This window comes from Lethenteron reissneri, chromosome 15, assembly GCF_015708825.2.
Source record: "Lethenteron reissneri isolate LAM-NWPU_2019-01 chromosome 15, ASM1570882v1, whole genome shotgun sequence".
NCBI lineage: Eukaryota > Metazoa > Chordata > Hyperoartia > Petromyzontiformes > Petromyzontidae > Lethenteron > Lethenteron reissneri.
The window spans coordinates 2,839,549-2,862,940 of record NC_083793.1 but is presented as its reverse complement, the minus strand read 5'-3'; the positions used below and the strand labels follow the sequence as shown (position 1 = coordinate 2,862,940).

Here is a 23,392-nt window from a genome sequence, read left to right as displayed (position 1 = left end):
CATGAAAATGAGTTGTTGCCCAAGTGTGCACTGCTTACAGCAGATGAAAGCCACAGGGCCTAGAATCCAGCTGTTAAACGTGCTGGCCAGGGCACACGTCTCTCCGCATGCTTGGCATTTGTAATGTTGGACAGGAGGGGAAATGACCTTCTTTGTCTCATAGCAAAAACATATTCTTCAATGACACTGCCCGGAAAGAGAAAAAAGAAAATATAAATAAATAGTTTTTTTTATATAGAAATACATAACATATAAATAAATAAATACATAAGATAGAACCTCTCCCTCTGCTCCAAAAAAGGGCCATTTCCCAAAACGTGTTTTTCCTTTTGTGGCAGTTTTATTGATTTATTTTTCGTGAGTTATTGTTATTTATACCTGTGCACCAGTGACATTGGAGAATCACGTTTATGTTTGTGCTTCGTCTCACGGTTAGCTTGATCGACATTGTGTGGCCATTTGGAATGTTTTGAAGCAGTGGGAAAGTGTAGATGTGTGCGTAAGTGGACATTTAGAATTCTCCACTTATGCGCAGCATATAAAACAAAACAGAGAGATGATTATAACGGTGTTGTCATTGTTAAGTGGCATGCCAGTAAATCTCGACAGGATACATATCAGGCATTGTATGACTTTGTCCGTACATATTTGGTAAGCTGCCCAAGAACTGGCTCTACCGAATGCGCTAAGTATAAACTACTGTGAATAAGAAGCATCAATGTGCATTGCGGTGGCTACACTATAGTCTATACTGTAGTCAACAGTGCATTTTAAATGCTGTATCTTATCCCATCATATTGTATACTGATAGAGCACCTTAGCTCAAGGCGCTTTACGCAGTTTAAAAGCAGTAACAACAACAACAGAATGGTTTAGACGATAAAGACAGTTGCAAGGGCCGAAGAATGAGTGACCGTAACAGAGACCACGTGGGGTCATGAATGGCCTACAGGGGGAGGATGGGACGGAGTGGAGGGGCGAGGGGAGGAAAGAGGAAGAGAATTGGCGATGGAGAAGAGGCGAGGCTTTCAGAGAGGAACAGAATGAGGTTCAGGAGGACTTCTTAATGCACAGGGGCAGTGTTGAGTCTATGGGCAGTGTTGAGTCTATGGGCAGTGTTGAATCTATGGACAGTGTTGAGTCTATGGGCAGTGCTGAGTCTGTGGGCAGTGTTGAGTCTGTGGGCAGTGTTGAGTCTGTGGGCAGTGTTGAGTCTGTGGGCAGTGTTGAGTCTGTGGGCAGTGTTGAGTCTGTGGGCAGTGTTGAGTCTGTGGGCAGTGTTGAGTCTGTGGGCAGTGTTGAGTCTGTGGGCAGTGTTGAGTCTGTGGGCAGTGTTGAAACTGTGGGCAGTGCTGAGTCTATGGGCAGTGTTGAGTCTATGGGCAGTGTTGAGTCTATGGGCAGTGTTGAGTCTATGGGCAGTGCTGAGTCTATGGGCAGTGTTGAGTCTATGGGCAGTGTTAGTCTATGGTGCAGTGTTGAGTCTATGGGCAGTCTTAATTTTGGAGCTTTCGTGACTGCAGGAATTATTCTTTGGTTCTTTCGGTTAAGTCACGTCTAAAGATAAAATAATAAATTAAATAATAGCATATTATGGGCAGTGTTGAGTCTATGGGCAGTGTTGAGTCTATGGGCAGTGTTAGTCTATGGTGCAGTGTTGAGTCTATGGGCAGTGTTGAGTCTGTGGGCAGTGTTGAGTCTGTGGGCTGTGTTGAGTCTGTGGGCAGTGTTGAGTCTATGGGCAGTGTTGAGTCTGTGGGCAGTGTTGAGTCTGTGGGCCGTGTTGAGTCTGTGGGCCGTGTTGAGTCTATGGGCAGTGTTGAGTCTATGGGCAGTGTTGAGTCTGTGGGCAGTGTTGAGTCTATCAGCATTGTTGAGTCTGTGGGCAGTGTTAGTCTATGGTGCAGGGTTGAGTCTATGGGCAGTGTTGAGTCTATGGGCAGTGTTAGTCTATGGTGCAGTGTTGAGTCTATGGGCAGTGTTGAGTCTGCGTGCAGTGTTAAGTCTATGGTGCAGTGTTGAGTCTATGGTGCAGTGTTGAGTCTATGGTGCAGTGTTGAGTCTATGGGCAGTGTTAGTCTATGGTGCAGTGTTGAGTATATGGGCAGTGTTGAGTCTATGGGCAGTGTTGAGTCTATGGACAGTGTTGAGTCTATGGGCAGTGCTGAGTTTGTGGGAAATGTTGAGTCTGTGGGCGGTGTTGAGTCTATGGACAGTGTTGAGTTTATGGGCAGTGTTGAGTCTATGGTGCAGTGTTGAGTCTATGGGCAGTGTTGAGTCTATGGGCAGTGTTGAGTCTATGGGCAGTGTTGAGTCTATGGTGCAGGGTTGAGTCTATGGGCAGTGTTGAGTCTATGGGCAGTGTTAGTCTATGGTGCAGTGTTGAGTCTATGGGCAGTGTTGAGTCTATGGTGCAGTGTTGAGTCTATGGTGCAGTGTTGAGTCTATGGTGCAGTGTTGAGTCTATGGTGCAGTGTTGAGTCTATGGGCAGTGTTAGTCTATGGTGCAGTGTTAGTCTATGGTGCAGTGTTGAGTATATGGGCAGTGTTGAATCTATGGGCAGTGTTGAGTCTATGGACAGTGTTGAGTCTATGGGCAGTGCTGAGTTTGTGGGAAATGTTGAGTCTATGGTGCAGTGTTGAGTCTATGGGCAGTGTTGAGTCTATGGGCAGTGCTGAGTCTATGGTGCAGTGCTGAGTCTATGGGCAGTGTTGAATCTATGGGCAGTTCTACTCAATGCACATGGGAAGTGTATTCCAGTGGTAGGGTGAAATGAGGCAGCACGACTGAAAACGGAATTGGGCACAGGGAGAAGGAGGGACAGAGAAGGAAGACAGAGCGATGGTTGTGAACGAAGACCATGAGGGGGCGGACGTAAAAAAGAGATGAGCGAGGCGAGATAAGGTGGGACAAGGCCATGGAGAGATTTAGACGAGTGAAAGTTATTTGAAAAGACAGCGATTGTAAACGGGAAGCCAGTCAAGTTGACGAAGGAGAGGCGAAGGATGAGAAGCATCACTACTCTAAACCGTATAAGCCATAAAAAATAATGACAAACTACGCGGAAGGCCACACAGCGTAGGGAGGGTAGTCAATAATGCAGAACCATCCAATAAAAAAATGGGCCGTACACGATAAAACGGTGCAATAAATATGAATGTGGCACCTTCAACACTATGTTCTTATCACGCTTCAACGATCATTGCAGGCATAAGCTACGCAAAATATGGTGGAGATGAGTGTACGTAGATAACTCAATTTGACGTAATAAGTTTACGTGTTTAGTTGTTTGCAATGGTAATCATCAGCCAAGCTGCCATAATTGGAAAATGTAAAAAATATATACATCTGTTCTTCTTATTTGGTGCAGGAAGAATTCAGTAATTTCAATGTAAACGAAAGTGAAGATTTTGGTATTTTTTGACGCAGAGATGCAGTCTCAGTACAGCCAAACACTTTACTACCAGTATCTTGAAGCGCATCCATAAGCCAGCGCTTCTCATCAGGTAGGAGGCTGAATAACCACCATGCTGGATCACCCTTGATTCTCATGGCCGCGGACGATTTTAAATCGGGTGACTAATTTGTCGACCTGCTGCAACATGCGCTCAACAAATTGAACGGCAAGTATATTTAGCATCGCTCTTATCATTCACGATGAACGCACACAATTGTTTTTTATACCTCTTGTTTTTTGCAACTGAACAAAACAGATCTCAGGCGGAAACTTGGTAAAACATTGTAGCAGTGAACTTTGTAAGGTTAAACGTGACATTTGAATTAAATTGGCAGCACTTTTGTAGTTACTGAAGAACTAACTTTTCAAGTCATTGCCCAGCCTTGACATTTGTTCAAAGTAGGCAGACATGCAAAAGGTTAATTAAACATACCGGAACTGATGTTAGTTTAACACGTAGGCTTTTCACGACCAGAACATCCTCTATTATGGACGTAACTGATGTTGGTTTAAATGTGCATGCGAAGGAATTAAGGAATGAGGTAACAAGTCTGGCTCATGAATGAAACGGAGAAGAATGGTTGATCTTCTTGGTTCTTTCGGTAAAGTCACGTAGAAGGGAAATAATAAAGTAATAAAAATAAAACATAAAAAAATACAATTCTCACGACGTTTCGGCCACAACGCAAGCAGCCGTCCTCTTGCGTTGTGGCTAAAACGTCGTGAGAATTATTTTATGTTTTCTTTTTATTATTTTATTATTTCCCTTCTACGTGACTTTACCGAAAGAACCAAGGAGATGAATCCCTGCAGTCACGAAAGCTTTAAATCGAAAAAAGAATGGGTGAATGAACTCATGTACAATATAATATGAAATGCATACTTCTTATAATGGCTTTCACCATACATACACACGCATGCATGTAAGTAAAAATCGCATTTTTAAAGGGATATTCAAACGAAATAAAGAATAATTGTACTTTTAGTTAATCATATCCTATGCATATCTAACAATGTAATAACAGGCAAAATGAAAGTTTGAAGTATAAAACTAGAATGATTAGCATTTATTTTTTTTGTATCGAGCCCGAAATCAAATCGACTGACCTTAAAAAAACTCAACACAAAAGTACCGCTCGGATATCCTGAGACTGAGCCATTGAACGCAACATCAGAATCTCTCAGACTCTGGTTCTGGATGAGAATGAATGCGAATGGCAGTGATAAACGGTCAATTCCATTGCCAAGAGACACGTTGTCGTGACACAAGTGGACATGCAGGAAAGCATGCCGCTTATAATAAGGGACACAGTTTTGGTACAAGACGCGTGCGACATTGGCATTCACCAACGTGGCAATTGTTGAGTACGTAATTTCCAGTGCACATCATGGATACGTACAATATGCAAGCCAATCCATGTAGATATTAACACTAATTAATGAAAATTATTGTCGATGCAAAAATATTTGTTTTGTTATTTCATTGTGCTGCACCTTCATATTCAACAAAGCTACCAAAGCAGTTATAATCTCAGACAGGCACGTGGCCTTGAGAGGGGTCATTGTCTAGTCTCTGTTCATGACCTCTCAAAATAATCAGACAAAACTCTTACTCAAAAGTCTAGCGTGTTCAATGCGTGTGTAACAGTCCACACACATTAAAACTGCATCGCCGCGCTTTCGGATTTGCTTCTGTGGCCGTCTGGAACGCTCTTCCTTTTGTTATTCGGAAGCCACTGGGAGCTCTGCACTTTGAAATCATCCAGGTTGAAGATGAATTTCTTTCGAAGTGCTTTTTGTATTTAGTTTGTTGTTCTTCCCCCCGCACCTCCGATTAGCACCATTGGATACGAACGGTGTGACAACACATTCCTGCGCAGGGAGCTGGTAGGAACGTTGGGATGCTCAGTCAATGGCCAGGGTCAACGGCGGCGTGGTGTATTCCGCAAATATGCCCGACTGTGAGGGCGGGCACAAGCCGGTGTGAGTAGGTTAAACGTTGAGTTTTATAAGGGCACCACGGGGTGACCAGCCCTTCCCCACCCAGCCACACCCAACCCCACTCTCCCCACCCAGCCCCTCCCCACCCTCCCCCTCCCCACCCAGCCCCACCCTCCACACCCAGCCCCTCCCCACCCTCCCCTCCCCACCCAGCCCCTCCCTCCCCACCCAGCCCCTCCCTGCACGACGGACGGACACAATAATCCCCTGTGGGCTGATGCAACCAGGAGGTTCCTACCAGTATAAATTCAACATACACAAGTACACATACATACGTAGCAGCCCTGTGTGGCAGCTCATGTGTAACGTGTGTGTACAGCTGGTGAAGTTTGCAATGTGTTGTGGGTTGGGCTCGTAGGGATGTCGGCAGTTGGAAGAGACTGCACAAGGAGAGGACAAGTGCTACTTACGTTTGGGATAGGATAGAGAGTGGTTGGGTTGAAGAAGAGAGATATTCGGAAGATAGAATGTGAATGTATGTTTGTATGTTGAGCTTCTTTCGTACCGTACATAGTCAACCATGCTAATCGGAGGTGCAGATGAAGATAAGTAGGTGAATAAATATAAGTAGAATAATTGCTATGTTTAGCCTATATTGAAAGCTCATCCGGAGACTGATTAATATAAGATGAACGGCTCCACTGGATTTCCTGTATTCATCAAGTAGAAACACAGGGTTAGACGGTGTTTCGTTTGCATATCTTTGTTTTTGTTTATTGAAAGAGTTCACGTTGCAGTTGTTCTTTTCACTCCATTAAACCTTGTTGTTGAAATTTGCTAAAGTCGTCATCATCGTCATTACACACGTGATGCCTCAATGATTGTTTTTAACATGGAACGCCTGGTTTTACCACCAATATTATGATTAAAAAAGCACGTTTGGATGAGGCCACGTAATTATTATCTGCTCGTAATTTGTGCAAAATGTTGCATCTCAATGGTTAATTTTGGACGGGATGAATTGCTCTTCGACTTGGGCTGTTGCAACTGTTGCAACTAACTAACAACGGATGTGTCATCTTAGCTTTCTTATCTACTTCCGCCCCCTGCATCACAAAGCTTCAGTTTGAACTCCATGCGTTGCCTCCCAGCGCCCTCCTCGTTCCTCACATCGTTGCCTCCAAGTCCACAGCCGGCCCAGACACCATGGCCCCTCCCCTCCCTCCATCCCCCGCGACTATATAATTCCTCGTCACAACCATCTCTTAGACACACTTAAGCGGTTGTGCTTTCGCTACGTTGTCCCCACCTGAAGAAGGACGCTTGTGTTGCGCCCGAAACGTCGTGATTTAATTTAGTTGTTTTCATTTATTTTATTTTAAAAAAATTACCTACGTGACTTTACCGAAAAAAACAAAAAGTATGAGATCCTTGCAGTCACGAAAACTTCAAATCTAGAAGAAGAAAAAAAAAGTGACACTGCCTGTGCGACTATTTCACTTGTCTGGCGACGTCACTCGTCAGAGGGGGTTTCCACAACATACATTTGGCCAGATCATTCCGTGGTCTCATCCCCCCCACTCACCTTCCCCCCCCAAAAAAATCCATTATCAATTATCTTCGTCTTTACTTCTTTGTCAGAGAAAGGAAAACACGATTGTGCAGAGGTAAGTGCACTGATCAATAGGCTAATAGCATTATCACCATCTATGTTCTACGCACTGTTAAATGGGGGGTCTGATCTGAATAATTACAGACCCATTAGCCACTTATCACACGCGTATGAAAAGTTCACGAAAGGTTACAGATAATGGAACAATGATACATTTAGAAACGAACCAACCGCGAGGGGAAGCTGGTTTTTAGAAATGCATAATTATTGGGATGGACACAACTGTAAACCACAATCGAGAATGTGTCCGTATGGCAATTACTGAATCAACACGGTGTCGTAAAGTGGCTCGCGAAGGCGGGGTGCAGTAATTTTCGAAATTAGTTTGACAATGAAAAACTACAAGCAAATCGTTGTACATTAGCTGCCTTTGCATTGATCAGCAATATGGTCTGTGGCAAAAAGTCTACAAAACGTGATGGAAAGAAGCTACACTGTGTACAACACCACGTTTATGTCCTGTGCAATGGCACTTCGCACACCTGGTCAAGTTAATTTAGGATGATGAAGCGAAAAAGAGAATCTCCTACCCAGACGGTGCATTGCCCTGCATTAATGGACCACACGTGGGTTATACAAATGCAACAATAATGAACACCCGAGTACACCACTACAAGGGGTAGTGAATGATGGACACTCGAAAAGAGTCAAAGGGAGGAAACATGCTTACGGGGACGAATAACGTGAAGATGAAGTGACCGCGTTGGAGAATTAAGAGCAGAGTGAATTGTAGCTTCAGAACACTCAGTGCAAAGACAATAGCATGGACACCCATATGATCAGCAGAAGATATAAATCATGGCTAATCAAAATCGGAATCTTTATTTAGACTGAAGGATTAGAATCCCATTAGCTCGGAAGATATACAAACAATAAAAAAACGAAAGCAGTGCAAACATAGAAAAAAGGGTAAGCAGGTCACTAAAGATAAATTAATAATAATAAAATGTATATAATGACGCTGGTCATGACAACGCACATCCTCATGTTCAGTGTATTATTTGTAAATCATAGTGTGTAAAAGAGCTGTAAGGTAGAGGTGAAGAGAATGTGCGACAGTGTGAGAAGAGTAATGCATTCTTTTAAACAAATGTACGTGGAATGTCAATTTATATACACGACATCGACATTGATTCATGTCCAGTAGTTGGCCAGGCCCGTAAGCACAGATTGAGCGTCATATTCTCTTTCAATGGACACTTGAATACATTCACTGAGAGGTACCGTTATGTTATGTAGATACCAGTTGCGGCTAAAGTGCCAATGTGGTGTTTGTGCTGCTAGAATGACGGACGCAAGCACCTGCGTCTATCATCGTTGTCACGCGGCCTCTGACTCCCACTCTTTAGCCGAAGGCAAAATAAGCAGGGGTGGTATCACAAACACACCCACATCTCAGAGGCTATGTCTGTAAGGGCTGGGAGGTGACAGCAGATGGCACTGCAGCAATGGGTGCTGTCCACAGATACATTTCGTCCACTTAGTGTGTCCGGGTGTCTGTGGACTGAATCTATCTGTGCGGGAGCATTGAGTGATATCCCCTGGATGTGTTTTTTTGGGAACTCCAGTTTCATCCTAGATGCCAAAAGGCGCATTAATGGTAATCGCCACACGTACAAATACACGAGAGTATGTGGCTGCTCTAAATGTCCACGTGACAAGCCACTTCGTTGGGCTATCATTTGTGGTCGCTTCTGAAAAAGAGCTATAACGGATAGCTCAGTGGTCCTTACCTGATAAAATAATACTAGTTTAGTCTTAAAATAAAACATGTTTTTTTTTTAGGATCCTCCTGAACAAGAGCCGAGGGACTCCAGCACGTTTTTCCCCCGGGAAATATTTGTCATGATTATAATAAAATTTAATTTCATAGAAGTAATAATAGAAATAAAATAATAAATCACTACCGTCACAGCTAAATTTACTGCATCAAGGCTGTGACGCTCCCACCTGATGACGGAGACTTTTGTTGCCTCCGAAACGTCGTGATTTATTATCTTATTTCTATTATTACTTCTATTAATGTTAATTTTATTTTTTACCTACGTGACTTTACCGAAAAAAAACCTAAGAGTATGAATCCTTGCAGTCACGAAAGCTTCAAATCTAGAATGATTATAATAGTTGTTGTATCTTTTTATTATGTTTTATTTTTATTATTGTATTACTTCCCTTCTACGTGACTTTACCGAAAGAACCAAGAAGATAAAACATAATAAAATATTTTATTATGTTTTATTTTTATTATTTTATTATTTCCCTTCTACGTGACTTTACCGAAATAACCACGAAGATGAATCCCTGCAGTCACGGAAGCTTTAAATCGAAAATATAGTTGTTGTAGTTGTCCCATGCTGTCCTGGCATAACGACTAGCACACTGGACTTGTAATCTAGTGCGTGCCAGTTTGGTCTGATCTGCTGCCGCGGCAGTTAGCACAATGCACACTCACGCATATTAAATCGCACCACCTCTGTCCACGTAGAGGTATACATGGGAAAAGCCACAGATAGCCAGCCGATGGGCAGGTCACATGCGTGGGTTGGGGTAAAGTGTGGGGAGCTCCCAGCTCTTCCGAGATGTCTGGCCAACGTAGAAAGTCAGACGAACAGTTCAACTGATTAAAATAAACGGTCAAATTTGGAAACATGAAAACAACACTTCGTGGCAAAATGTAGTCCATCACCCCCATTGTGTGTTTTTTAACACTAGACGTACTCACAGTCGCCTTAGTTATCAATGGCATGAGAATCTCCGTTTTTGAGGTCGCGCGCGGCAAACAAAAGACTAACAGACCAAATTTCTTCAAAATTGGTGGAAGGCCTCATCCCGACAGACAACGATCCTGCCAAATCTCATCGAAATTCACGTTTTCTCCTTGACACTGTGAATGCTGCAATTATCCCACTTTGATTAAAGCACCAAAACATCCATCACAATGGCAGTGCGGCACCTGATGAGTGTTTTTTTTTTTAAACGTGAATTGCAATATGAAATGTAAACTCTTTGTGGAATTGCACCTCTGGGTGCTGCGAGCTTTCAATAATTAATCAACATTTAACAATGTCGAAGCCCATTTCCATCATCATTAGCCACAACAAGAGAGTTGGTCAAATACTCCAGGCCAATTTGTTTACAATTCTCTGTGTGTGAGAGTGTCTGTCAATGAGACATGCCAAAACATTAGGGGGAAATTTCATAAACAGGGTCATGCCAAAAAAAGGAATGGGGCTCCCATTGAGATGTGGAATTTACAGATGATTAAAAACAAGACGCTCTTCTTCGTGCAAAGAACTTGAGAAGCCCGAGGCTGGACCTGGTAATAGCCCATAAGAATGTGCAAGCACAACACATTTGTATGGAAGGATGTAAATAATTAAATAAGGCTGGTAAAGTACACATTCAGGATGTGGTATTAAAATTCAGATGTCACCTCTTTATCAGACAGCGTTAGCTAGTGAGTTACAGATTGTAAATGTTGTGGCTTTGCTCTCCAACACATCGGAGTGCTGTCCTAGTAACGAATTGGCCACGTTCTGTTTACGTGACAAACCTTACTAATTGGCTGTGTCGGGTGGTGGCGGGTTTAACAACACATTTATATATTTACGCGATCGAACCCCCCAAAAATACCTGTATTATAATGTGTCACAGATCACCGATGCTAACAAGCTTTGTCAGACATGCCAACACGCAACCTCCGCCAGCAGATATTAGTTGACCGATTCATGCTGCCAGATGCATATCCTGTTCACGTTGTAATCTCAGTAAACAACACAGCACTCCAGATAAAACAAGTTGAAGGCAACGTTCAAATGGAATTCCTTTACTCTGTCGTTTTTATCATCATCATCATCAGCCATGGTCAATCCACTGCTGGATGAAGGTCTCCCCAATCCACCTCTCACAAGCTTGCAATCATCTAACTGACAGAAGCAGCACACGAGCTGACCTATTGGACATCTGTGAATACGAGTTTTATAGCTCATCGGATTCCTCCAGTATGAATAAGGATTGTGATTCTGATGATGTCACCGCTTTGTGTCCTTACTAGACACCGCCTCGCACCCATTCTGCCCCTTGTCTCCCGCGCCGTTGTTATTCATAATCACCGTAAACTGTAAACAATTGTTGGAAATAACCTATTCTTATTTGACCAGGTAAGGCCCACTGAGCTATATAGCTCGTTTTCAGAAGCGATCTGGCGACAAATCATAGCTCAACTTAGTGGCTTATCACGTGGAAATGTATAGCAGCCAAATACTCTAAACGCACGTTTCTAAGTGTGGAGGGAAAAACCGGAAGACCTGGAGAAAAATCCACGTGACCACAGGGAGAGAGAGACACGCAAATTCCAAATGTAGAGCAGCAGGCGTCAGTGTCGGGATCGAAGCCACGACCTCCTGTATACCAGGCGAGGTAGTTAACATCCCACCACCATGGCACCCTCCAAGTGACGCATCCCACACAAGCCGACTGTCCGTTAGGTTGAACTATGATATTTGCAGAAACTTTCTGGTCCGTGTTACATTTGTGCCATGCAATTTTCTGTACATACTTAACATTTAAGTCATGCTAGCATACGAGTTGTGAGTTCAAATCTCAGTCCACGGTCAACTCAGGCTGTTATTACTCCATGGCACTGCGTGGTAGAGAGTCGAAAGTAGTTGTCCACTGAAATGTCCAACTCCATCCATGAGAATGCGGAGGGTTCCACCACTGGCTCAGAGCCACGAATCAACACAAACGCTACTTCATGTCTCATTTGAGTAGGGAGAAACCTTGAGTAGCGCTGCCCTCCTTGTATTCCTGCGAACACTAAGGTGTCTAATACTGACAAAGGGTAATGTTTTAGTAAACAGATCAAAGACACACACGCGCAATAATTTGAAGGTCTTCTGCAAAATGGTCTATTGGCAATGTAGTGGGAGGATTTGAGCTCCATGTGCATCACTATACTTTGATTGCAGCTGTAAATTATGTGCTGGGCCAAGACTTAGGGGCATAAGGCATGGCACAGGATCTTGAACAGATGCATGAGCACTGTGAGCATGAGCACATTTTTTTTATTTACTGTATGCATTAGCAGGAAATTAAATTGACACATCGTAAGGGATCATGCCAGAGCATAATGGAACATGTCAGGGCATAGTGGCACCGGGGAAACCTTAACCCCACAGTCGCTTAATGGCCTTAAATCCCTGCAGGCAGCTTCAAGTTCAGAGAGTAGCGAAAGAGGGCATGCCCACCTGCCTAGCACCACGCTCGTACACGAGCACACCACTTATTTATTTCATAACCAAGTAGTTTAAACTTTCAAATGAACGTAGTGGGGCTCGTAAACTTGTTTCCTTACAACCAGTGGTAGAATTGATTACAAGCCGATCCATTGGATACCCAGTGTTGACTTTCCACAAAGTGGTACTAATTTTATCTGCCCCAAAGGGATAAAGGGCTGAGTGAGCTTTCAATCCGGATTTGCACGCAACAACCTTCCGATGAGACGATGCACTGAACTAACGATCGTCATCGTTCTGCTTGAAGTCAATCGCTTTTTGAGATTGCTCAAGAATATTAAAGATAAATCATCGCAATAAACAGGAGACTAAATAGTATACATATACATTGTTGTTTCTTTTGTCATGTCCTTATCCCATTCCGTACTTTAAGGGCATTGAAACGAGCATTGCGATGGACTTGTTGCTTTACGCCAATGCGGAAGGATGTTGTTTCAAAATAAGATTAACGGAGATTGCATTTAGTTTGAAGCATCTGCAATCAGATACGCGAATCACAGATGGCTAAATACGTTTGCAATCATTTGAGCCTGTGAGTGTAACCAGGTGACAGGCAAATGAGATGTAACAACCCTCTTGCAATACAGAACTGGGACAACTCATCCTGGGCCCTCTGGCTCCTAAACAATCTACTAGATCAGGGGTCGGCAACCTACGGCTCCGGAGCCGCATACGGCTCCTTACGGGCTGCTTCTTGACGATGAGTACGTATGTACTCAGATGCATTGCGGCTCTTGAAATACTGAATTTTGTACCGAATTGGAAAGAAATGGCTCTTCTTGTTATTTTGGTTTCCGACCCCTGTACTAGATCATCCTTTTGCCGCCCTGACAGGACAAATTACGACTTAAATGTGGCAATGAATGGCAAGAACTATTAAAACCAAACGATAAAGACACGTTAACAAAAAATATCACTTCATCTCAGCAGCTACTTACTACTCAGTCACTGTAATCTTTAATGCTCGGAAGCAATGGCAATGCACAGATGCACAAAATATTCACTTTATCTGGTCTTACGTAGTGAGCCCTTGGTCCATAAACTGATTCAATAAGATTGCCTTGAAATATTAGTTGTCCTTTGATGTTACCACACCAATTGTGTTTATGGGGAGTACAAGAAAAATGCCTAACTGGCATTTCAATAAATATGTATATAAAAAAATAACAACTCCGATGACAGCGTTTCTACAGTCTTGATTATAGAGCTGTTGACTCGTATTACATAGTAAAAAAAAAACGGATTTGGTCGCTCAGGTAAACTATACTCCTTCCAAAACTATCCATGAGTAGCTGCTTATCGAGAAAAATCGGAGTCAAATTGACACCTTGAGAAAGCAACGCGCTGGCAACGAGACGATGGTATGTTTTATATCCCAAAATACCGCAACTTTGACATTAACCAGCAATTGAATCTGGTCCTAGATTCAATGATAAACACTACGACAAAGATCCCCTGTATAGCCTCCAACAGAATGTTGGGTCAAGTGCTGATTGCGAGCACCTATGAAGGCTGGAATGGTACACGAGGGGGTGGATGGCCAGCACCACGCCCGACCGCCTTTGTCTTCCTAGTTGACGATGTTTATGAGACACCGCACCAGATACTAATTTAAGGCTGAGTCGACCTAGGGGAGGCCCAGGATCGGTTTATATAATCGCCACTGGTGTTGGCCGTGGGCGGGAATCGAACTCGGGTCGCCAGATTCGTAGCGCAGCGTGCTAACCGCTACACCACCGCTCCAATGAAGAACACACACGTACAACGTGAATGCATTTATTTCAGTTACTCTTCACCCTCACTGTTTTTTTTTACATGAAATCATTCAAAGATTACATCTCGCATTCGTCATTGAACGAGAAACCTCGCCTCGGCTCAGAGATAAGATATTTAAAGGAATGAGATTTGGCTGGAATAAAACATTTAATCAGTGGAATGTGGCCGCGTACTTTTTTTTCCAAGAACTCTTATTCTACTGTGACTGCTCCTGCACTCATTTAAAAGCAACTGTCAAGTCTTCATGTCGATTCCGCCTGCAAGGCATATCAACGTGTTTAAAATAGCATCAAAAGTGCCATCTCTTTGGGGGCTTTCATGTGAATTACAAGACGCATTGATCACAGACTGAACTGTTTCACCATCACATCTTTGCATTTTATCTGTTAAGGCTTCAACTAATGTTTGTTAATGGGACGTGATAATACTCACACAATTGCCCACATTTTTTAAACTGGTAAACACAATTCATATACATATATATTCAACTTGCACAAAAAAATGCTGCAATTTTATAAAATACACGTTAAAACATTCAGGTTACATCAATCAAGTTATATTATATTAACATGATAACAATTTTCGCCAGTAATCAGTCCATTGCTAGTCGTAGACCTCCCTACGCAGTGTTGGTCATGGGGGTTGATTGACCATACTTCACCCCATTGGTCAGTATGGGAAGGTCATAGTGGGGGTCGTGACGACTTCGGACACCAGTTACCACTCATGTGGCAGCTGTGGTCGGGAATCAAAGCGAGGTCACGAGGTTCGTGGCGCAGTGCGCTTCCCACTGAGCCACCACTCTATCAGCCTTGAACAAGTATGAAAAACATCCACTTGCAGAGTCTGGCTCACGCCATAGGAATGTGTAATATCCACCGCTCAAAACCATCAATGTAGCTAGCGCTGCCCAGGCTTGTTTAAGCAGGGAGGCACTCTGCATTCTGAATAAGTCACAAAAAATTTATTAATTTTGCAAGGAGACTATTTTACTATTTCTAGATTTGAAGCTTTCATGACAGCAAGGATTCATATTCTTAGGTTTTCGGTAAAGTCACGTAGGTAAAAAATAAAAATAAAAATTAATAAAAGTAAAATAAAAATGAAATAAAAATCACGACGTTTCGGAAACGTCGTGATTTTTATTTTTTACCTATGTGACTTTACCGAAAACCTAAGAATATATTTTACTATTATGTTAAACGTTTTATTTTATTTTATCAGGTAAAGCCCACTGAGCTATTTGGCTCTTTTTAAATCCTTTATATTAAGTTCGCTTGCTTGCTTGCGTGCTTGCTTGCGTGCTTGCTTGCTTGCTTAGGACCGTGCAAATCTTTCGGTCGTTTTTTAACCCACTTCCCGTGATCAAATCGAGCTGACATTTTCCACACAGACTCGTTGTGCCAGACAATTATTGTTCGTGAAAAAAATTCCCAAAATTTTACACTTTTCAGAACGTCAGAGTGTAAGAGCCCAGAGCGCGTAACCCCTCCACAGGCCGTGGCGGAGTAGCGCAGTTGGTAGCGCCCTCGCTTCCCATGCCAAAGGTCGCGGGATCGATCCCCGCGTCCTCCACAGGCGAAAATATTTTTAAATCCTTTATATTAAGTTCGCTTGCTTGCTTAGGACCGTGCAAATCTTTCGCTCGTTTTTTAACCCACTTCCCGTGATCCAATCGAGCTGACATTTTCCACACAGACTCGTTGTGTGTGACAATTAATTTTCGTGAAAAAAAAAATTCCAAAATTTTACACTGTTTAGGGAAAACAAATTAAATATTTAATTACCAATTGCTTAATGGTGGCAGACAATCATCTGACCCATAGGTGGCAGCCATCTCAAGCCAGAGGACGAGAGGACTCTAGCCGCCACGCATATAAAGGATTTATAGTGAAAAACTTTGTTTTTACGGGTTTACTTGTTCAGAAACGACCTGGCCACAAATGATAGCTCAACGAAGTGGCTTATCATGTGGAAATCTATAGCAGTCAAATACTCTAAATGCATGTTGTTTCTAAATATGGAGGGGAAAACTGGAGGACTCCGAGAAAAATCCACATGACCACGGGGAGAATATTCCAAACGGCAAATGTAGGATCATCAGCGTCGGGATGGAACCCACGCCTTCCTGTATACCAGGTGAGATAGTTAACATTCTGTGAGGTAAATACAAATTATATTGAAAATAAGAAACAAAGATCCGTGGAAAACTTGAATCGAGCAAAACCAGAGAAAAAGCAATCAATAAGTGCAAAGTTTGAAACTGAAATCTAACGTGATGAATAATATTTGTTTACCGCGTATTGAAGTCAATTGTTACATCTGGGGAAATATGAGCCGTGTTATAAGTATAATACATTTGGAAAGGTCTGCTCTCTTCAAAGTTTACATTTTAGATATTTGTCTTGCAGTACTCTCAGTATGTTTGTATGCTAACAAAGTTTACTGATAGCGGGGCTTACGTGTACAAGAATATCAAGGTGGGTACTGGCATATACGTTAACACTATCTCTGTTTTGTAGTGTTTGAGGTACAGAGCAACTTTCTTGGTTCTTTCGGTAAAGTCACGTAGAAGGGAAATAATTCTCACGACGTGAGAATTCTATTTTATTATGTTCTATTTTTATTATTTTATTATTTCCCTTCTACGTGACTTTACCGAAAGAACCAAGAATATGAATCCCTGCAGTCACGAAAGCTTTAAATCGAAAAGTACAAAGCAATATTTTACAGTATCAATTTTATATAAGAAAAAAAAGTGGTGCTATATATTCATAACCTTTGTATTTGTAATATTGTGTTGCTTCTATTCCTGTGCGTGTGAGGTGTGTGCCTCTCGATAAAGGGTGACAACTGCGATCTGTCTTGCTTAGTTATGCTTTGCGAGCAAATGACAGTGAACAGGGAATGATGGCTTTGAGAGTGTCTATTATGACAAGTGAGATGACCAAGGGTCATAGGTCACACGCGCAAATTTATGAAGAAACATTATAACTCCTATCCCACCTATCCTTTTTTTTGTCCAGAATAATATGAATAAGTAATAATTTCAAACAAACAAGAGAACTAATGCATAATAAAATTGGTTTAACGACACATTTATGTTTAAACGATCAAACAAAAAAAACCCCTCTATTATGGATAACATTGGTTGCAAAAGTCCACGTGTTAAAATAAGCAAATTAGTTATTTATCCATAACACAGGTTTTTTTATGAGTTAGATCGCGTAAATATATACATTTGTGTTGTTCAACCCGCCACGAGAGTCGCGAAACAACACGTCAGACTATAAATATACATATTAAGTTAGGCATTTATAGTTAGGTATTTACAAATTGGGTTAAGACGTGAAAGAGTGGCAGTGGGTGTGCACGTTATTAAATTTGCCCAGCAGACACAAACAAACAGATACGGCTTTAAAATATGAAAGCGTGAGTCAGTGAAGCTGTTAAAATGATCTGGTTCAGCATTCAAAAAGGTGTCACAAATAATTGAAACCAGGAGGAGGTTGGAGACACATCGTCGCCACCTGCAGGGAAACACCACGGGGTGGCCGATACCAACACAGCAACAATTACCGTGATTGTGGTGAAGATGACAACATTTGATGACAACAACAATAATTTGTGAAAAAGTGTCTCTTTTCTAATTAATAATCGTTCATTCGTTGCTATTTTTATTATCATCAACCTGGGGCACGTGTACAATGCAACTTGTATACAGGATATCTTTGAACTAATACATATCTCCCCTAATACAAAACAACTTTTTTTACATTGGCGTGACAGTGTTGGCTTTGCACGCCTCTAATTCAGCAATGTGGGGACGGGGGTTGGTGCATCACACCATTTTCGTGACCATTCCCTCTCCGTGTGGGTGTCGATGCTGCCATACCGTGGCACGGCACGCGATGGCAGTCGAGCAAGTGTATTAATCTCCATCTGTTTCCACCTGTAAGGGGGGAGATTGCTGCCCCCCCCCCCTCCTCCCCCTCTTCCCCCTCCTCCCCCTCCTCCCCTGTCGCACACGTGGGTTTTCTCCAGGTACTCAGGCTTCCTCTCACATCTTCTTGGTTCTTTCGGTAAAATCACGTAGAAGGGAAATAATAAAATAAGTAAAATAAAACATAATAATGCTGCTAATCCTGCATAATGCACGGGCATAATATGACTTTGAAACCCCCCGCTCACCTCCTACGCATTCCACAAGTAGTGACTAATCCCATATCTGCATTTTCCATAAATATGCTAAATTCCTCTTGATATGCAAATTCCTTTGTCAAGGCGCTCTTTCTCCTCAAACCCAGCTTAAATATACGCTGCCAAGCCTGGTGGTGTTCATTCAGACGCTGTCTTTCCGACAGACGTGTTCTTCACCTGAGGACGGCTGCTTGTGTTGTGGCCGAAACGTCGTGATAATTATTTTATTATGTTTTATTTTTATTATTTTATTATTTCCCTTCTACGTGACTTTACCGAAAGAACCAAGAAGATGAATCCCTGCGGTCACGAAAGCTTTAAATCGAAATTTTATTATGTTTTATTTTTATTATTTTATTATTTCCCTTCTACGTGACTTTACCGAAAGAACCAAGAAGATGAATCCCTGCGGTCACGAAAGCTTTAAATCGAAATTTTATTATGTTTTATTTTTATTATTTTATTATTTCCCTTCTACGTGACTTTACCGAAAGAACCAAGAAGATGAATCCCTGCGGTCACGAAAGCTTTAAATCGAAATTTTATTATGTTTTATTTTTATTATTTTATTATTTCCCTTCTACGTGACTTTACCGAAAGAACCAAGAAGATGAATCCCTGCGGTCACGAAAGCTTTAAATCGAAATTTTATTATGTTTTATTTTTATTATTTTATTATTTCCCTTCTACGTGACTTTACCGAAAGAACCAAGAAGATGAATCCCTGCAGTCACGAAAGCTTTAAATCGAAATTTTATTATGTTTTATTTTTATTATTTTATTATTTCCCTTCTACGTGACTTTACCGAAAGAACCAAGAAGATGAATCCCTGCAGTCACGAAAGCTTTAAATCGAAATTTTATTATGTTTTATTTTTATTATTTTATTATTTCCCTTCTACGTGACTTTACCGAAAGAACCAAGAAGATGAATCCCTGCAGTCACGAAAGCTTTAAATCGAAATTTTATTATGTTTTATTTTTATTATTTTATTATTTCCCTTCTACGTGACTTTACCGAAAGAACCAAGAAGATGAATCCCTGCAGTCACGAAAGCTTTAAATCGAAATTTTATTATGTTTTATTTTTATTATTTTATTATTTCCCTTCTACGTGACTTTACCGAAAGAACCAAGAAGATGAATCCCTGCAGTCACGAAAGCTTTAAATCGAAATTTTATTATGTTTTATTTTTATTATTTTATTATTTCCCTTCTACGTGACTTTACCGAAAGAACCAAGAAGATGAATCCCTGCGGTCACGAAAGCTTTAAATCGAAATTTTATTATGTTTTATTTTTATTATTTTATTATTTCCCTTCTACGTGACTTTACCGAAAGAACCAAGAAGATGAATCCCTGCGGTCACGAAAGCTTGAAATCGAAATTTTATTATGTTTTATTTTTATTATTTTATTATTTCCCTTCTACGTGACTTTACCGAAAGAACCAAGAAGATGAATCCCTGCAGTCACGAAAGCTTTAAATCGAAATTTTATTATGTTTTATTTTTATTATTTTATTATTTCCCTTCTACGTGACTTTACCGAAAGAACCAAGAAGATGAATCCCTGCAGTCACGAAAGCTTTAAATCGAAATTTTATTATGTTTTATTTTTATTATTTTATTATTTCCCTTCTACGTGACTTTACCGAAAGAACCAAGAAGATGAATCCCTGCAGTCACGAAAGCTTTAAATCGAAATTTTATTATGTTTTATTTTTGTTATTTTATTATTTCCCTTCTACGTGACTTTACCGAAAGAACCAAGAAGATGAATCCCTGCAGTCACGAAAGCTTTAAATCGAAATTTTATTATGTTTTATTTTTATTATTTTATTATTTCCCTTCTACGTGACTTTACCGAAAGAACCACGAAGATGAATCCCTGCAGTCACGAAAGCTTTAAATCGAAATTTTATTATGTTTTATTTTTATTATTTTATTATTTCCCTTCTACGTGACTTTACCGAAAGAACCAAGAAGATGAATCCCTGCAGTCACGAAAGCTTTAAATCGAAATTTTATTATGTTTTATTTTTGTTATTTTATTATTTCCCTTCTACGTGACTTTACCGAAAGAACCAAGAAGATGAATCCCTGCAGTCACGAAAGCTTTAAATCGAAATTTTATTATGTTTTATTTTTATTATTTTATTATTTCCCTTCTACGTGACTTTACCGAAAGAACCAAGAAGATGAATCCCTGCGGTCACGAAAGCTTCAAATCGAAATTCCTCTCACATGTTAATGGTGATGGCAACAACAACAACAAAAAACATCCCAACATATAGGGCCTCAGAGCTTGGGCAATTGTCGGCACCAGTTACGACTCGCCTCTGTTGCCTCGCGTTAGAAATGTCTAACTTGAATCTTTTACATTGTTCTGCTGCCTGTCTGCAGCCTGCTACGCATTTGGACTGTCGCTTCAATTATACCATTGCCAATTGTCGCTCCGTAGCATTGGGCTTCTTATACTTTGAATTTTAAATGTAAAAAATTACACGCAGCTTAAAATATTATTGCAATCCCTGTGTAAATTATGCATTCAGGTATCCAGTTTAAAAAAAAAACGTACAATGAATTCGAAAGAACTCTGACGTGCTAAAAAAGTTAAGACTTTGATTAATTCGATTTTAGGCGATATTGCACATGATTGATTGCTACATTACAGCTGCAATGAAAATAGCACATGTGCTCTTTACTTATCGAGTTTTAAGACTTAAGAGACTTGAGGTCAAGTCTAAGTAGAACCTCGCGAGTAGTGATCGCGACAATAACTCTGTTGGCAGGCCTGATGATAATGAATAGGCACAGGAGGGAATATACTAATCATGCACATTACACTCAGCGTACCGACAGTTTCCAGGCACCGAAAATAGGAATAGTGATAGAGAATGAACACATTTTAACATGACGTGTTCCAAGACACATGTTTACACACATATGCAGTGGGCATGCATATACTATGTTGTATGATGAGGATGTGGTGGTTAGAGTACTTAGCTCACACGGAAAAGATTCTGACTTCAAATCCCAGTCACGAGTCAACCCAGGATACATTCCCTCATTCTGGCTCTCTGGATTTTTAGTCCCACTTCCTGGATCTCGTCCTGATGATGTTTGACGTAGTTTCAAACAAAACGCTGTATCTCACTCCCACATATGGTTGTGAAAAATGTTCTTCAAATTCACGGTGAGCTGAAACAATACATGTTTGCACTCTTAAAATGTATTTTTTTTGGTTGTTGGGTGGGTGTGGCCTAACCCAAGTTTGTTTCATCATACTGCATTATATATTTATATATACATAAAGTTTTGCCAGCTAGCGGGCACACAGGCGGGCGATTTTGCGGTGGTGACGTCATGCCATGGGACGTGGCATTTCCACGAATAGTTCGGCGCTCTTAGCCGGGATGAGTGTCACCCCGTTGCTTGGATGAGCAGCACAAGACACTGACCCAGCATCTTGTGCTGGGTGTTTGTTTTGTCCGACGCTTTTTGCGTGAAAAACGTTTGACGTCTCGATCATCGACAATGCGGCAAATCACCGAGGCGACCTTCGTCGTGACGTGAATCTGGCCCCATGACGCTCGGCATGCTCGCACACGGAGCGCAATTTACACAGATGCGAAAAGACGTGTGACTCGATGAATTATTACGGCGGCGATGCCTACGGTTTGCCACGGTATCGCGAAGTACCTATGCACGTTGAACTTCTTTCGCACCGTATGCAGCCGAACGTGACAATCGTAGGTGCGGGGGAAGGACAACAAACTGTGTATCGTAATTGTATGGCTTGTAAAATATTGTTATATTATAATTGTCATTGTTATTTAAAAAAAAAATTACTTACCAAATACTTACAAAATAACAGATTTATTGAAGTTCCACGTAAACATGAGTGCCATTTCAAATTATATGAGTGGATTAGAAAACATTTTATGGAGTAATTGACAGCATGGAGGTTATATGACATTGTCAGTTTCATCGTTAAATGTATTTATTGTATCATTTAGATCATGTGCAATCTAGGTGTTATAGATAATAAAGTTTACATAATTAGTGTCGAGAGAACTGCAGATTTAGAACTTTTAAGAAAGATCGATTCATACTGAAAGTACAGCAAATCACAAAAACAATAAAACGATAATGAGAATAATCTTGATTTAAAGCTTTTGTGACTGCAGGAATCCTTACTCTTTGGTTATTTCGGTACAGTCACGTAGGTAGAAAAATAAAACAAAATAAAAATAATATATCACGACGTTTCGATGGCAACACAAGCGGTCGTGCTCAGGTGGATAAAATAATCCAGCAGAGGAACTGCTGAACCAGCGAGAGAGCTGTTACAACAAGAGGTTATTATATATGTGGTGATGGGCAAGCAAGCGGGGTCTGAGCTGGAAAGAAATTCCATCCATGGACGCATGAGAATGCAAAATATAATTACAGTCGATCAGCTGATTACGTGTGAAGTGGTAAAGTGCGGGTACTGAAACTTCTTCCAAAATATCTCCCCAGCTAAGAAGAGTAGACCAAATACCCTCCAGAGGGGCTTTCTAGAATTCCCTCCAGTGGAGGCTATTTCAGCGGCAGTGGCGTGAGTAAATCGTCGCAGGGCTGCACCTTTTCATCGTTACAATTACAAAATCACGGGAAACTTGAGATCGCGATAATCACATCGCGTTGTGAAAAATGACATCGGGGAGACACAACAGACGGTCGCTCATAGCCACACGGCGAGCATCCGATGCCCACCTTGTTGACGGACTGCGACGTGCCAAAGAAGATGGGGATGAAGATGAGCCAGATGATGCAGGTGGTGTACATGGTGAAGCCGATGGGCTTCGCCTCGTTGAACCCCTCGGGCACGCCGCGGGTCTTGATGGCGTAGACGGTGCACGTGACCATGAGCAGGATGCTGTAGCCCAGCGAGCAGATGAGCGCCAGGTCCGAGATGTCGCACTGGAGCACCCAGTGGGCCTCCCTGGGGTCAATCGTGCGCTGTTCGTTGATGAACACCTGCCATTCCACGCGGTGAAC

At 41.5% G+C, this 23,392-nt stretch overlaps 1 protein-coding gene across 3 annotated transcripts in view; it reads right to left on the bottom strand.

The window, feature by feature from the left end:
• LOC133342583 (metabotropic glutamate receptor 8-like) overlaps positions 1-23,392 on the bottom strand; it is a 276,081-nt gene that overhangs the window by 29,794 nt on the left and 222,895 nt on the right. For 2 of the 3 annotated variants that reach the window (XM_061551797.1, XM_061551796.1), the window contains one exon: positions 23,108-23,371. In XM_061551797.1, coding sequence (XP_061407781.1) covers positions 23,108-23,371 — 264 coding nt within the window. Of the gene's footprint in view, positions 1-23,107; positions 23,372-23,392 lie in introns of those variants that run through there. The other variant, XM_061551798.1, reaches the window with a different exon arrangement.